At 56.7% G+C, this 17,273-nt stretch overlaps 1 protein-coding gene across 2 annotated transcripts in view; it reads left to right on the forward strand.

Moving 5' to 3' along the window:
• The window catches only part of DRC5 (dynein regulatory complex subunit 5), a 145,604-nt gene extending 128,662 nt beyond the window's left edge, over positions 1 to 16,942 (forward strand). The window contains exon 5 of one of the 2 annotated variants that reach the window (XM_075598830.1): positions 16,429 to 16,942. In XM_075598830.1, the coding sequence (XP_075454945.1) occupies positions 16,429 to 16,617 (189 nt within the window). In that variant the 3' untranslated portion in view covers positions 16,618 to 16,942. The remainder of the gene's footprint in view (positions 1 to 16,428) is intronic. The other variant, XM_075598831.1, reaches the window with a different exon arrangement.
• Positions 16,943 to 17,273: the final 331 nt, after the last annotated feature.

Consider the following 17,273-nt stretch of genomic DNA (forward strand, 5'->3'; position numbering starts at 1 on the left):
GCGCCCATCTCACATTCACTGCCAGCAAGCGCCCATCTCACATTCACTGCCAGCAAGCGCCCATCTCACATTCACTGCCAGCAAGCGCCCATCTCACATTCACTGCCAGCAAGCGCCCATCTCACATTCACTGCCAGCAAGCGCCCATCTCACATTCACTGCCAGCAAGCGCCCATCTCACATTCACTGCCAGCAAGCGCCCATCTCACATTCACTGCCAGCAAGCGCCCATCTCACATTCACTGCCAGCAAGCGCCCATCTCACATTCACAGCCAGCAAGCGCCCATCTCACATTCACACCCAGCAAGCGCCCATCTCACATTCACACCCAGCAAGCTCCCATCTCACATTCACTGCCAGCAAGCGCCCATCTCACATTCACACCCAGCAAGCTCCCATCTCACATTCACTGCCAGCAAGCGCCCGTCTCACATTCACTGCCAGCAAGCGCCCATCTCACATTCACACCCAGCAAGCTCCCATCTCACATTCACTGCCAGCAAGCGCCCATCTCACATTCACTGCCAGCAAGCGCCCATCTCACATTCACACCCAGCAAGCGCCCATCTCACATTCACTGCCAGCAAGCGCCCATCTCACAATCACTGCCAGCAAGCGCCCATCTCACATTCACTGCCAACAAGCGCCCATCTCACATTCACTGCCAGCAAGCGCCCATCTCACATTCACTGCCAGCAAGCGCCCATCTCACATTCACACCCAGCAAGCGCCCATCTCATATTCACTGCCAGCAAGCGCCCATCTCACATTCACACCCAGCAAGCGCCCATCTCATATTCACTGCCAGCAAGCGCCCATCTCACATTCACTGCCAGCAAGCGCCCATCTCACATTCACACCCAGCAAGCGCCCATCTCACATTCACTGCCAGCAAGCGCCCATCTCATATTCACACCCAGCAAGCGCCCATCTCACATTCACACCCAGCAAGCGCCCATCTCACATTCACTGCCAGCAAGCGCCCATCTCACACCCAGCAAGCGCCCGTCTCACATTCACTGCCAGCAAGCGCCCATCTCACATTCACACCCAGCAAGCGCCCATCTCACATTCACTGCCAGCAAGCGCCCATCTCACATTCACTGCCAGCAAGCGCCCATCTCACATTCACTGGCAGCAAGCGCCCATCTCACATTCACTGCCAGCAAGCGCCCATCACACATTCACTGCCAGCAAGCGCCCATCTCACATTCACACCCAGCAAGCGCCCATCTCACATTCACTGCCAGCAAGCGCCCATCTCACATTCACACCCAGCAAGCGCCCATCTCACATTCACACCCAGCAAGCGCCCATCTCACATTCACTGCCAGCAAGCGCCCATCTCACATTCACTGCCAGCAAGCGCCCATCTCACATTCACACCCAGCAAGCGCCCATCTCACATTCACACCCAGCAAGTGCCCGTCTCACATTCACTGCCAGCAAGCGCCCATCTCACATTCACACCCAGCAAGCGCCCGTCTCACATTCACTGCCAGCAAGCGCCCATCTCACATTCACTGCCAGCAAGCGCCCATCTCACATTCACTGCCAGCAAGCCCCCATCTCACATTCACTGCCAGCAAGCTCCCATCTCACATTCACTGCCAGCAAGCGCCCATCTCACATTCACTGCCAGCAAGCGCCCATCTCACATTCACACCCAGCAAGCGCCCATCTCACATTCACTGCCAGCAAGCGCCCATCTCACATTCACTGCCAGCAAGCGCCCATCTCACATTCACACCCAGCAAGCGCCCATCTCACATTCAATGCCAGCAAGCGCCCATCTCACATTCACACCCAGCAAGCGCCCATCTCACATTCACTGCCAGCAAGCGCCCATCTCATATTCACACCCAGCAAGCGCCCATCTCACATTCACACCCAGCAAGCGCCCATCTCACATTCACTGCCAGCAAGCGCCCATCTCACACCCAGCAAGCGCCCGTCTCACATTCACTGCCAGCAAGCGCCCATCTCACATTCACACCCAGCAAGCGCCCATCTCACATTCACTGCCAGCAAGCGCCCATCTCACATTCACTGCCAGCAAGCGCCCATCTCACATTCACTGCCAGCAAGCGCCCATCTCACATTCACTGCCAGCAAGCGCCCATCACACATTCACTGCCAGCAAGCGCCCATCTCACATTCACTGCCAGCAAGCGCCCATCTCACATTCACACCCAGCAAGCGCCCATCTCACATTCACAGCCAGCAATCGCCCATCTCACATTCACTGCCAGCAAGCGCCCATCTCACATTCACTGCCAGCAAGCGCCCATCTCACATTCACTGCCAGCAAGCGCCCATCTCACATTCACTGCCAGCAAGCGCCCATCTCACATTCACTGCCAGCAAGCGCCCATCTCACATTCACTGCCAGCAAGCGCCCATCTCACATTCACTGCCAGCAAGCGCCCATCTCACATTCACACCCAGCAAGCGCCCATCTCACATTCACTGCCAGCAAGTGCCCATCTCACATTCACTGCCAGCAAGCGCCCATCTCACATTCACTGCCAACAAGCGCCCATCTCACATTCACTGCCAGCAAGCGCCCATCTCACATTCACTGCCAGCAAGCGCCCATCTCACATTCACTGCCAGCAAGCGCCCATCTCACATTCACACCCAGCAAGCGCCCATCTCACATTCACAGCCAGCAAGCGCCCATCTCACATTCACTGCCAGCAAGCGCCCATCTCACATTCACACCCAGCAAGCGCCCATCTCACATTCACTGCCAGCAAGCGCCCATCACACATTCACTGCCAGCAAGCGCCCATCTCACATTCACACCCAGCAAGCGCCCATCTCACATTCACTGCCAGCAAGCGCCCATCTCACATTCACACCCAGCAAGCGCCCATCTCACATTCACACCCAGCAAGCGCCCATCTCACATTCACTGCCAGCAAGCGCCCATCTCACATTCACTGCCAGCAAGCGCCCATCTCACATTCACACCCAGCAAGCGCCCATCTCACATTCACACCCAGCAAGTGCCCGTCTCACATTCACTGCCAGCAAGCGCCCATCTCACATTCACACCCAGCAAGCGCCCGTCTCACATTCACTGCCAGCAAGCGCCCATCTCACATTCACTGCCAGCAAGCGCCCATCTCACATTCACTGCCAGCAAGCCCCCATCTCACATTCACTGCCAGCAAGCTCCCATCTCACATTCACTGCCAGCAAGCGCCCATCTCACATTCACTGCCAGCAAGCGCCCATCTCACATTCACACCCAGCAAGCGCCCATCTCACATTCACTGCCAGCAAGCGCCCATCTCACATTCACTGCCAGCAAGCGCCCATCTCACATTCACACCCAGCAAGCGCCCATCTCACATTCAATGCCAGCAAGCGCCCATCTCACATTCACACCCAGCAAGCGCCCATCTCACATTCACTGCCAGCAAGCGCCCATCTCATATTCACACCCAGCAAGCGCCCATCTCACATTCACACCCAGCAAGCGCCCATCTCACATTCACTGCCAGCAAGCGCCCATCTCACACCCAGCAAGCGCCCGTCTCACATTCACTGCCAGCAAGCGCCCATCTCACATTCACACCCAGCAAGCGCCCATCTCACATTCACTGCCAGCAAGCGCCCATCTCACATTCACTGCCAGCAAGCGCCCATCTCACATTCACTGCCAGCAAGCGCCCATCTCACATTCACTGCCAGCAAGCGCCCATCACACATTCACTGCCAGCAAGCGCCCATCTCACATTCACTGCCAGCAAGCGCCCATCTCACATTCACACCCAGCAAGCGCCCATCTCACATTCACAGCCAGCAATCGCCCATCTCACATTCACTGCCAGCAAGCGCCCATCTCACATTCACTGCCAGCAAGCGCCCATCTCACATTCACTGCCAGCAAGCGCCCATCTCACATTCACTGCCAGCAAGCGCCCATCTCACATTCACTGCCAGCAAGCGCCCATCTCACATTCACTGCCAGCAAGCGCCCATCTCACATTCACTGCCAGCAAGCGCCCATCTCACATTCACTGCCAGCAAGCGCCCATCTCACATTCACACCCAGCAAGCGCCCATCTCACATTCACTGCCAGCAAGTGCCCATCTCACATTCACTGCCAGCAAGCGCCCATCTCACATTCACTGCCAACAAGCGCCCATCTCACATTCACTGCCAGCAAGCGCCCATCTCACATTCACTGCCAGCAAGCGCCCATCTCACATTCACTGCCAGCAAGCGCCCATCTCACATTCACACCCAGCAAGCGCCCATCTCACATTCACAGCCAGCAAGCGCCCATCTCACATTCACTGCCAGCAAGCGCCCATCTCACATTCACACCCAGCAAGCGCCCATCTCACATTCACTGCCAGCAAGCGCCCATCTCACATTCACTGCCAGCAAGCGCCCATCTCACATTCACTGCCAGCAAGCGCCCATCTCACATTCACACCCAGCAAGCGCCCATCTCACATTCACTGCCAGCAAGCGCCCATCTCACATTCACTGCCAGCAAGCGCCCATCTCACATTCACTGCCAGCAAGCGCCCATCTCACATTCACTGCCAGCAAGCGCCCATCTCACATTCACTGCCAGCAAGCGCCCATCTCACATTCACTGCCAGCAAGCGCCCATCTCACATTCACTGCCAGCAAGCGCCCGTCTCACATTCACACCCAGCAAGCGCCCATCTCACATTCACTGCCAGCAAGCGCCCATCTCACATTCACTGCCAGCAAGCGCCCATCTCACATTCACTGCCAGCAAGCGCCCGTCTCACATTCACTGCCAGCAAGCGCCCGTCTCACATTCACTGCCAGCAAGCGCCCATCTCACATTCACAGCCAGCAAGCGCCCATCTCACATTCACACCCAGCAAGCGCCCATCTCACATTCACTGCCAGCAAGCGCCCATCTCACATTCACACCCAGCAAGCGCCCATCTCACATTCACACCCAGCAAGCGCCCGTCTCACATTCACTGCCAGCAAGCGCCCGTCTCACATTCACACCCAGCAAGTGCCCATCTCACATTCACTGCCAGCAAGCGCCCATCTCACATTCACTGCCAGCAAGCGCCCATCTCACATTCACTGCCAGCAAGCGCCCATCTCACATTCACTGCCAGCAAGCGCCCATCTCACATTCACTGCCAGCAAGCGCCCATCTCACATTCACTGCCAGCAAGCGCCCATCTCACATTCACTGCCAGCAAGCGCCCATCTCACATTCACTGCCAGCAAGCGCCCATCTCACATTCACTGCCAGCAAGCGCCCATCTCACATTCACTGCCAGCAAGCGCCCATCTCACATTCACTGCCAGCAAGCGCCCATCTCACATTCACTGCCAGCAAGCGCCCATCTCACATTCACTGCCAGCAAGCGCCCATCTCACATTCACTGCCAGCAAGCGCCCATCTCACATTCACTGCCAGCAAGTGCCCATCTCACATTCACAGCCAGCAAGCGCCCATCTCACATTCACACCCAGCAAGCGCCCATCTCACATTCACACCCAGCAAGCTCCCATCTCACATTCACTGCCAGCAAGCGCCCATCTCACATTCACACCCAGCAAGCTCCCATCTCACATTCACTGCCAGCAAGCGCCCATCTCACATTCACTGCCAGCAAGCGCCCATCTCACATTCACACCCAGCAAGCGCCCATCTCACATTCACTGCCAGCAAGCGCCCATCTCACAATCACTGCCAGCAAGCGCCCATCTCACATTCACTGCCAACAAGCGCCCATCTCACATTCACTGCCAGCAAGCGCCCATCTCACATTCACTGCCAGCAAGCGCCCATCTCACATTCACACCCAGCAAGCGCCCATCTCATATTCACTGCCAGCAAGCGCCCATCTCACATTCACACCCAGCAAGCGCCCATCTCATATTCACTGCCAGCAAGCGCCCATCTCATATTCACTGCCAGCAAGCGCCCATCTCACATTCACACCCAGCCAGCGCCCATCTCACATTCACTGCCAGCAAGCGCCCATCTCACATTCACACCCAGCAAGCGCCCATCTCACATTCACACCCAGCAAGCGCCCATCTCATATTCACACCCAGCAAGCGCCCATCTCACATTCACAGCCAGCAAGCGCCCATCTCACATTCACACCCAGCAAGCGCCCATCTCACATTCACTGCCAGCAAGCGCCCATCTCACATTCACACCCAGCAAGCGCCCATCTCATATTCACTGCCAGCAAGCGCCCATCTCACATTCACACCCAGCAAGCGCCCGTCTCACATTCACACCCAGCAAGCGCCCGTCTCACATTCACTGCCAGCAAGCGCCCATCTCACATTCACTGCCAGCAAGCGCCCATCTCACATTCACTGCCAGCAAGCGCCCATCTCACATTCACTGCCAGCAAGCGCCCATCTCACATTCACACCCAGCAAGCGCCCATCTCACATTCACACCCAGCAAGCGCCCATCTCACATTCACTGCCAGCAAGCGCCCATCTCACATTCACTGCCAGCAAGCGCCCATCTCACATTCACTGCCAGCAAGCGCCCATCTCACATTCACTGCCAGCAAGCGCCCATCTCACATTCACACCCAGCAAGCGCCCATCTCACATTCACTGCCAGCAAGCGCCCATCTCATATTCACACCCAGCAAGCGCCCATCTCACATTCACACCCAGCAAGCGCCCATCTCACATTCACTGCCAGCAAGCGCCCATCTCACACCCAGCAAGCGCCCGTCTCACATTCACTGCCAGCAAGCGCCCATCTCACATTCACACCCAGCAAGCGCCCATCTCACATTCACTGCCAGCAAGCGCCCATCTCACATTCACTGCCAGCAAGCGCCCATCCCACATTCACTGCCAGCAAGCGCCCATCTCACATTCACTGCCAGCAAGCGCCCATCACACATTCACTGCCAGCAAGCGCCCATCTCACATTCACACCCAGCAAGCGCCCATCTCACATTCACTGCCAGCAAGCGCCCATCTCACATTCACACCCAGCAAGCGCCCATCTCACATTCACACCCAGCAAGCGCCCATCTCACATTCACTGCCAGCAAGCGCCCATCTCACATTCACTGCCAGCAAGCGCCCATCTCACATTCACACCCAGCAAGCGCCCGTCTCACATTCACACCCAGCAAGTGCCCGTCTCACATTCACTGCCAGCAAGCGCCCGTCTCACATTCACTCCCAGCAAGCGCCCGTCTCACATTCACTGCCAGCAAGCGCCCGTCTCACATTCACTGCCAGCAAGCGCCCGTCTCACATTCACTGCCAGCAAGCCCCCATCTCACATTCACTGCCAGCAAGCTCCCATCTCACATTCACTGCCAGCAAGCGCCCATCTCACATTCACTGCCAGCAAGCGCCCATCTCACATTCACACCCAGCAAGCGCCCATCTCACATTCACTGCCAGCAAGCGCCCATCTCACATTCACTGCCAGCAAGCGCCCATCTCACATTCACACCCAGCAAGCGCCCATCTCACATTCACTGCCAGCAAGCGCCCATCTCACATTCACACCCAGCAAGCGCCCGTCTCACATTCACTGCCAGCAAGCGCCCATCTCACATTCACTGCCAGCAAGCGCCCATCTCATATTCACACTCAGCAAGCGCCCATCTCACATTCACACCCAGCAAGCGCCCATCTCACATTCACTGCCAGCAAGCGCCCATCTCACACCCAGCAAGCGCCCATCTCACATTCACTGCCAGCAAGCGCCCATCTCACATTCACTGCCAGCAAGCCCCCATCTCACATTCACTGCCAGCAAGCTCCCATCTCACATTCACTGCCAGCAAGCGCCCATCTCACATTCACTGCCAGCAAGCGCCCATCTCACATTCACACCCAGCAAGCGCCCATCTCACATTCACTGCCAGCAAGCGCCCATCTCACATTCACTGCCAGCAAGCGCCCATCTCACATTCACACCCAGCAAGCGCCCATCTCACATTCACTGCCAGCAAGCGCCCATCTCACATTCACACCCAGCAAGCGCCCATCTCACATTCACTGCCAGCAAGCGCCCATCTCATATTCACACCCAGCAAGCGCCCATCTCACATTCACACCCAGCAAGCGCCCATCTCACATTCACTGCCAGCAAGCGCCCATCTCACACCCAGCAAGCGCCCGTCTCACATTCACTGCCAGCAAGCGCCCATCTCACATTCACACCCAGCAAGCGCCCATCTCACATTCACTGCCAGCAAGCGCCCATCTCACATTCACTGCCAGCAAGCGCCCATCTCACATTCACTGCCAGCAAGCGTCCATCTCACATTCACTGCCAGCAAGCGCCCATCTCACATTCACTGCCAGCAAGCGCCCATCTCACATTCACACCCAGCAAGCGCCCATCTCACATTCACTGCCAGCAAGCGCCCATCTCACATTCACACCCAGCAAGCGCCCATCTCACATTCACACCCAGCAAGCGCCCATCTCACATTCACTGCCAGCAAGCGCCCATCTCACATTCACTGCCAGCAAGCGCCCATCTCACATTCACACCCAGCAAGCGCCCATCTCACATTCACACCCAGCAAGTGCCCGTCTCACATTCACTGCCAGCAAGCGCCCATCTCACATTCACACCCAGCAAGCGCCCATCTCACATTCACTGCCAGCAAGCGCCCATCTCACATTCACTGCCAGCAAGCCCCCATCTCACATTCACTGCCAGCAAGCTCCCATCTCACATTCACTGCCAGCAAGCGCCCATCTCACATTCACTGCCAGCAAGCGCCCATCTCACATTCACACCCAGCAAGCGCCCATCTCACATTCACTGCCAGCAAGCGCCCATCTCACATTCACTGCCAGCAAGCGCCCATCTCACATTCACACCCAGCAAGCGCCCATCTCACATTCACTGCCAGCAAGCGCCCATCTCACATTCACACCCAGCAAGCGCCCATCTCACATTCACTGCCAGCAAGCGCCCATCTCATATTCACACCCAGCAAGCGCCCATCTCACATTCACACCCAGCAAGCGCCCATCTCACATTCACTGCCAGCAAGCGCCCATCTCACACCCAGCAAGCGCCCGTCTCACATTCACTGCCAGCAAGCGCCCATCTCACATTCACACCCAGCAAGCGCCCATCTCACATTCACTGCCAGCAAGCGCCCATCTCACATTCACTGCCAGCAAGCGCCCATCTCACATTCACTGCCAGCAAGCGCCCATCTCACATTCACTGCCAGCAAGCGCCCATCTCACATTCACTGCCAGCAAGCGCCCATCTCACATTCACACCCAGCAAGCGCCCATCTCACATTCACTGCCAGCAAGCGCCCATCTCACATTCACACCCAGCAAGCGCCCATCTCACATTCACACCCAGCAAGCGCCCATCTCACATTCACTGCCAGCAAGCGCCCATCTCACATTCACTGCCAGCAAGCGCCCATCTCACATTCACACCCAGCAAGCGCCCATCTCACATTCACACCCAGCAAGTGCCCGTCTCACATTCACTGCCAGCAAGCGCCCATCTCACATTCACACCCAGCAAGCGCCCATCTCACATTCACTGCCAGCAAGCGCCCATCTCACATTCACTGCCAGCAAGCGCCCATCTCACATTCACACCCAGCAAGCGCCCATCTCACATTCACTGCCAGCAAGCGCCCATCTCACATTCACTGCCGGCAAGCGCCCATCTCACATTCACACCCAGCAAGCGCCCATCTCACATTCACTGCCAGCAAGCGCCCATCTCACATTCACACCCAGCAAGCGCCCATCTCACATTCACACCCAGCAAGCGCCCATCTCACATTCACTGCCAGCAAGCGCCCATCTCACATTCACTGCCAGCAAGCGCCCATCTCACATTCACTGCCAGCAAGCGCCCATCTCACATTCACTGCCAGCAAGCGCCCATCTCACATTCACTGCCAGCAAGCGCCCATCTCACATTCACACCCAGCAAGCGCCCATCTCACATTCACACCCAGCAAGCGCCCATCTCACATTCACACCCAGCAAGCGCCCATCTCACATTCACTGCCAGCAAGCGCCCATCTCACATTCACACCCAGCAAGCGCCCATCTCACATTCACAGCCAGCAAGCGCCCATCTCACATTCACTGCCAGCAAGCGCCCATCTCACATTCACTGCCAGCAAGCGCCCATCTCACATTCACTGCCAACAAGCGCCCATCTCACATTCACTGCCAGCAAGCGCCCATCTCACATTCACTGCCAGCAAGCGCCCATCTCACATTCACTGCCAGCAAGCGCCCATCTCACATTCACTGCCAGCAAGCGCCCATCTCACATTCACACCCAGCAAGCGCCCATCTCACATTCACTGCCAGCAAGTGCCCATCTCACATTCACTGCCAGCAAGCGCCCATCTCACATTCACTGCCAACAAGCGCCCATCTCACATTCACTGCCAGCAAGCGCCCATCTCACATTCACTGCCAGCAAGCGCCCATCTCACATTCACTGCCAGCAAGCGCCCATCTCACATTCACACCCAGCAAGCGCCCATCTCACATTCACAGCCAGCAAGCGCCCATCTCACATTCACTGCCAGCAAGCGCCCATCTCACATTCACACCCAGCAAGCGCCCATCTCACATTCACTGCCAGCAAGCGCCCATCTCACATTCACTGCCAGCAAGCGCCCATCTCACATTCACTGCCAGCAAGCGCCCATCTCACATTCACACCCAGCAAGCGCCCATCTCACATTCACTGCCAGCAAGCGCCCATCTCACATTCACTGCCAGCAAGCGCCCGTCTCACATTCACACCCAGCAAGCGCCCATCTCACATTCACTGCCAGCAAGCGCCCATCTCACATTCACTGCCAGCAAGCGCCCATCTCACATTCACTGCCAGCAAGCGCCCGTCTCACATTCACTGCCAGCAAGCGCCCGTCTCACATTCACTGCCAGCAAGCGCCCATCTCACATTCACAGCCAGCAAGCGCCCATCTCACATTCACACCCAGCAAGCGCCCATCTCACATTCACTGCCAGCAAGCGCCCATCTCACATTCACACCCAGCAAGCGCCCATCTCACATTCACACCCAGCAAGCGCCCGTCTCACATTCACTGCCAGCAAGCGCCCGTCTCACATTCACACCCAGCAAGTGCCCATCTCACATTCACTGCCAGCAAGCGCCCATCTCACATTCACTGCCAGCAAGCGCCCATCTCACATTCACTGCCAGCAAGCGCCCATCTCACATTCACTGCCAGCAAGCGCCCATCTCACATTCACTGCCAGCAAGCGCCCATCTCACATTCACTGCCAGCAAGCGCCCATCTCACATTCACTGCCAGCAAGCGCCCATCTCACATTCACTGCCAGCAAGCGCCCATCTCACATTCACTGCCAGCAAGCGCCCATCTCACATTCACTGCCAGCAAGCGCCCATCTCACATTCACTGCCAGCAAGCGCCCATCTCACATTCACTGCCAGCAAGCGCCCATCTCACATTCACTGCCAGCAAGCGCCCATCTCACATTCACTGCCAGCAAGCGCCCATCTCACATTCACTGCCAGCAAGCGCCCATCTCACATTCACTGCCAGCAAGTGCCCATCTCACATTCACAGCCAGCAAGCGCCCATCTCACATTCACACCCAGCAAGCGCCCATCTCACATTCACACCCAGCAAGCTCCCATCTCACATTCACTGCCAGCAAGCGCCCATCTCACATTCACACCCAGCAAGCTCCCATCTCACATTCACTGCCAGCAAGCGCCCATCTCACATTCACTGCCAGCAAGCGCCCATCTCACATTCACACCCAGCAAGCGCCCATCTCACATTCACTGCCAGCAAGCGCCCATCTCACAATCACTGCCAGCAAGCGCCCATCTCACATTCACTGCCAACAAGCGCCCATCTCACATTCACTGCCAGCAAGCGCCCATCTCACATTCACTGCCAGCAAGCGCCCATCTCATATTCACACCCAGCAAGCGCCCATCTCATATTCACTGCCAGCAAGCGCCCATCTCACATTCACACCCAGCAAGCGCCCATCTCATATTCACTGCCAGCAAGCGCCCATCTCATATTCACTGCCAGCAAGCGCCCATCTCACATTCACACCCAGCAAGCGCCCATCTCATATTCACTGCCAGCAAGCGCCCATCTCATATTCACTGCCAGCAAGCGCCCATCTCATATTCACTGCCAGCAAGCGCCCATCTCACATTCACTGCCAGCAAGCGCCCATCTCATATTCACACCCAGCAAGCGCCCATCTCATATTCACTGCCAGCAAGCGCCCATCTCACATTCACACCCAGCAAGCGCCCATCTCATATTCACTGCCAGCAAGCGCCCATCTCACATTCACTGCCAGCAAGCGCCCATCTCACATTCACACCCAGCAAGCGCCCATCTCACATTCACACCCAGCAAGCGCCCATCTCATATTCACACCCAGCAAGCGCCCATCTCACATTCACAGCCAGCAAGCGCCCATCTCACATTCACACCCAGCAAGCGCCCATCTCACATTCACTGCCAGCAAGCGCCCATCTCACATTCACACCCAGCAAGCGCCCATCTCATATTCACTGCCAGCAAGCGCCCATCTCACATTCACACCCAGCAAGCGCCCGTCTCACATTCACACCCAGCAAGCGCCCGTCTCACATTCACTGCCAGCAAGCGCCCATCTCACATTCACTGCCAGCAAGCGCCCATCTCACATTCACTGCCAGCAAGCGCCCATCTCACATTCACTGCCAGCAAGCGCCCATCTCACATTCACACCCAGCAAGCGCCCATCTCACATTCACACCCAGCAAGCGCCCATCTCACATTCACTGCCAGCAAGCGCCCATCTCACATTCACTGCCAGCAAGCGCCCATCTCACATTCACTGCCAGCAAGCGCCCATCTCACATTCACTGCCAGCAAGCGCCCATCTCACATTCACACCCAGCAAGCGCCCATCTCACATTCACTGCCAGCAAGCGCCCATCTCATATTCACACCCAGCAAGCGCCCATCTCACATTCACACCCAGCAAGCGCCCATCTCACATTCACTGCCAGCAAGCGCCCATCTCACACCCAGCAAGCGCCCGTCTCACATTCACTGCCAGCAAGCGCCCATCTCACATTCACACCCAGCAAGCGCCCATCTCACATTCACTGCCAGCAAGCGCCCATCTCACATTCACTGCCAGCAAGCGCCCATCCCACATTCACTGCCAGCAAGCGCCCATCTCACATTCACTGCCAGCAAGCGCCCATCACACATTCACTGCCAGCAAGCGCCCATCTCACATTCACACCCAGCAAGCGCCCATCTCACATTCACTGCCAGCAAGCGCCCATCTCACATTCACACCCAGCAAGCGCCCATCTCCCATTCACACCCAGCAAGCGCCCATCTCACATTCACTGCCAGCAAGCGCCCATCTCACATTCACTGCCAGCAAGCGCCCATCTCACATTCACACCCAGCAAGCGCCCATCTCACATTCACACCCAGCAAGTGCCCGTCTCACATTCACTGCCAGCAAGCGCCCATCTCACATTCACACCCAGCAAGCGCCCGTCTCACATTCACTGCCAGCAAGCGCCCATCTCACATTCACTGCCAGCAAGCGCCCATCTCACATTCACTGCCAGCAAGCCCCCATCTCACATTCACTGCCAGCAAGCTCCCATCTCACATTCACTGCCAGCAAGCGCCCATCTCACATTCACTGCCAGCAAGCGCCCATCTCACATTCACACCCAGCAAGCGCCCATCTCACATTCACTGCCAGCAAGCGCCCATCTCACATTCACTGCCAGCAAGCGCCCATCTCACATTCACACCCAGCAAGCGCCCATCTCACATTCACTGCCAGCAAGCGCCCATCTCACATTCACACCCAGCAAGCGCCCATCTCACATTCACTGCCAGCAAGCGCCCATCTCATATTCACACTCAGCAAGCGCCCATCTCACATTCACACCCAGCAAGCGCCCATCTCACATTCACTGCCAGCAAGCGCCCATCTCACACCCAGCAAGCGCCCATCTCACATTCACTGCCAGCAAGCGCCCATCTCACATTCACTGCCAGCAAGCCCCCATCTCACATTCACTGCCAGCAAGCTCCCATCTCACATTCACTGCCAGCAAGCGCCCATCTCACATTCACTGCCAGCAAGCGCCCATCTCACATTCACACCCAGCAAGCGCCCATCTCACATTCACTGCCAGCAAGCGCCCATCTCACATTCACTGCCAGCAAGCGCCCATCTCACATTCACACCCAGCAAGCGCCCATCTCACATTCACTGCCAGCAAGCGCCCATCTCACATTCACACCCAGCAAGCGCCCATCTCACATTCACTGCCAGCAAGCGCCCATCTCATATTCACACCCAGCAAGCGCCCATCTCACATTCACACCCAGCAAGCGCCCATCTCACATTCACTGCCAGCAAGCGCCCATCTCACACCCAGCAAGCGCCCGTCTCACATTCACTGCCAGCAAGCGCCCATCTCACATTCACACCCAGCAAGCGCCCATCTCACATTCACTGCCAGCAAGCGCCCATCTCACATTCACTGCCAGCAAGCGCCCATCTCACATTCACTGCCAGCAAGCGCCCATCTCACATTCACTGCCAGCAAGCGCCCATCTCACATTCACTGCCAGCAAGCGCCCATCTCACATTCACACCCAGCAAGCGCCCATCTCACATTCACTGCCAGCAAGCGCCCATCTCACATTCACACCCAGCAAGCGCCCATCTCACATTCACACCCAGCAAGCGCCCATCTCACATTCACTGCCAGCAAGCGCCCATCTCACATTCACTGCCAGCAAGCGCCCATCTCACATTCACACCCAGCAAGCGCCCATCTCACATTTACACCCAGCAAGTGCCCGTCTCACATTCACTGCCAGCAAGCGCCCATCTCACATTCACACCCAGCAAGCGCCCATCTCACATTCACTGCCAGCAAGCGCCCATCTCACATTCACTGCCAGCAAGCGCCCATCTCACATTCACACCCAGCAAGCGCCCATCTCACATTCACTGCCAGCAAGCGCCCATCTCACATTCACTGCCAGCAAGCGCCCATCTCACATTCACACCCAGCAAGCGCCCATCTCACATTCACTGCCAGCAAGCGCCCATCTCACATTCACACCCAGCAAGCGCCCATCTCACATTCACACCCAGCAAGCGCCCATCTCACATTCACTGCCAGCAAGCGCCCATCTCACATTCACTGCCAGCAAGCGCCCATCTCACATTCACTGCCAGCAAGCGCCCATCTCACATTCACTGCCAGCAAGCGCCCATCTCACATTCACTGCCAGCAAGCGCCCATCTCACATTCACACCCAGCAAGCGCCCATCTCACATTCACACCCAGCAAGCGCCCATCTCACATTCACACCCAGCAAGCGCCCATCTCACATTCACTGCCAGCAAGCGCCCATCTCACACCCAGCAAGCGCCCGTCTCACATTCACTGCCAGCAAGCGCCCATCTCACATTCACACCCAGCAAGCGCCCATCTCACATTCACTGCCAGCAAGCGCCCATCTCACATTCACTGCCAGCAAGCGCCCATCTCACATTCACTGCCAGCAAGCGCCCATCTCACATTCACTGCCAGCAAGCGCCCATCACACATTCACTGCCAGCAAGCGCCCATCTCACATTCACACCCAGCAAGCGCCCATCTCACATTCACTGCCAGCAAGCGCCCATCTCACATTCACACCCAGCAAGCGCCCATCTCACATTCACACCCAGCAAGCGCCCATCTCACATTCACTGCCAGCAAGCGCCCATCTCACATTCACTGCCAGCAAGCGCCCATCTCACATTCACACCCAGCAAGCGCCCATCTCACATTCACACCCAGCAAGTGCCCGTCTCACATTCACTGCCAGCAAGCGCCCATCTCACATTCACACCCAGCAAGCGCCCATCTCACATTCACTGCCAGCAAGCGCCCATCTCACATTCACTGCCAGCAAGCGCCCATCTCACATTCACACCCAGCAAGCGCCCATCTCACATTCACTGCCAGCAAGCGCCCATCTCACATTCACACCCAGCAAGCGCCCATCTCACATTCACACCCAGCAAGCGCCCATCTCACATTCACAGCCAGCAAGCGCCCATCTCACATTCACACCCAGCAAGCGCCCATCTCACATTCACTGCCAGCAAGCGCCCATCTCACATTCACTGCCAGCAAGCGCACGTCTCACATTCACTGCCAGCAAGCGCCCGTCTCACATTCACACTTCTCTAGTGCTTGAACTTGAGAACCCCAATGTAATGTCAGTGCCAGCCCGGTGTAATGCCGGTGTAATGTGGACACGTCCCTTTGTCTCTCTGTGCCCCGCATCACATGTACAGTGAACCTTTATTCATACCATTGCTTTGCTTGCAGGATGGGGGGAAGCAGCTCCTGGAAGGCATGTCGGAGAACAAGACCCTGGTGGCTTTTGACCTGCGTCTGACCGAGGTGGGACAGGAGAGCGAGTTCTTCATAAACCAGGCCCTGAGGAGGAACCAGGAGCGCACCCGGCTGTCGGCTGCGGTGAAGGTCGTTCCTAGCTCAGGACTACAGCATGGCTGAGAGGTGGCGACGTCACCCCCCTCGCACTATTACACGGTGCTGCTCCCGTCATAACCCAACCATGCAACCGTCCCCGTGTAACAGCACCCATCCCGTGTAACAGCAACCGTCCCGTGTAACAGCAACCGTCCCGTGTAACAGCAACTGTCCCGTGTAACAGCACCCGTCCCCGTGTAACAGCACCCATCCCGTGTAACAGCAACTGTCCCGTGTAACAGCACCCGTCCCCGTGTAACAGCACCCGTCCCCGTGTAACAGCACCCGTCCCCGTGTAACTGCAACGCTCCTCAAATCCTAGCTTAAAATAAAAATGATTATTTTTCTACTTTTCCCCTGAAACGCATTGTAGATGGACGTTCACAGAGGTACACAATTGGAGACGTTTATAAGGTGAAATTATAATAAGGCTTTATTGTGCCTTTTCCTTTTCATCAGGAAATCATCCAAACACAGGGGGGGGGAACAAAGCTTCTATTCACTTGGGAGTATTTCTAGTAAAATCCCATGCAATTAATTCACAACTCCCTAAGTAAGAATTTCTCCCAGCCCCAAACATATAGCATGAAATAAGCAGATATAAGCCGTCTCTTAATAATGAAAGTCTTATCTGTTAGCTGCTGTAGAGTAAGCTTCTCTGCTCTCCTGGAACCGCACCC

The sequence above is a fragment of the Ascaphus truei genome, chromosome 4 (genome assembly GCF_040206685.1).
Source record: "Ascaphus truei isolate aAscTru1 chromosome 4, aAscTru1.hap1, whole genome shotgun sequence".
Lineage (NCBI taxonomy): Eukaryota > Metazoa > Chordata > Amphibia > Anura > Ascaphidae > Ascaphus > Ascaphus truei.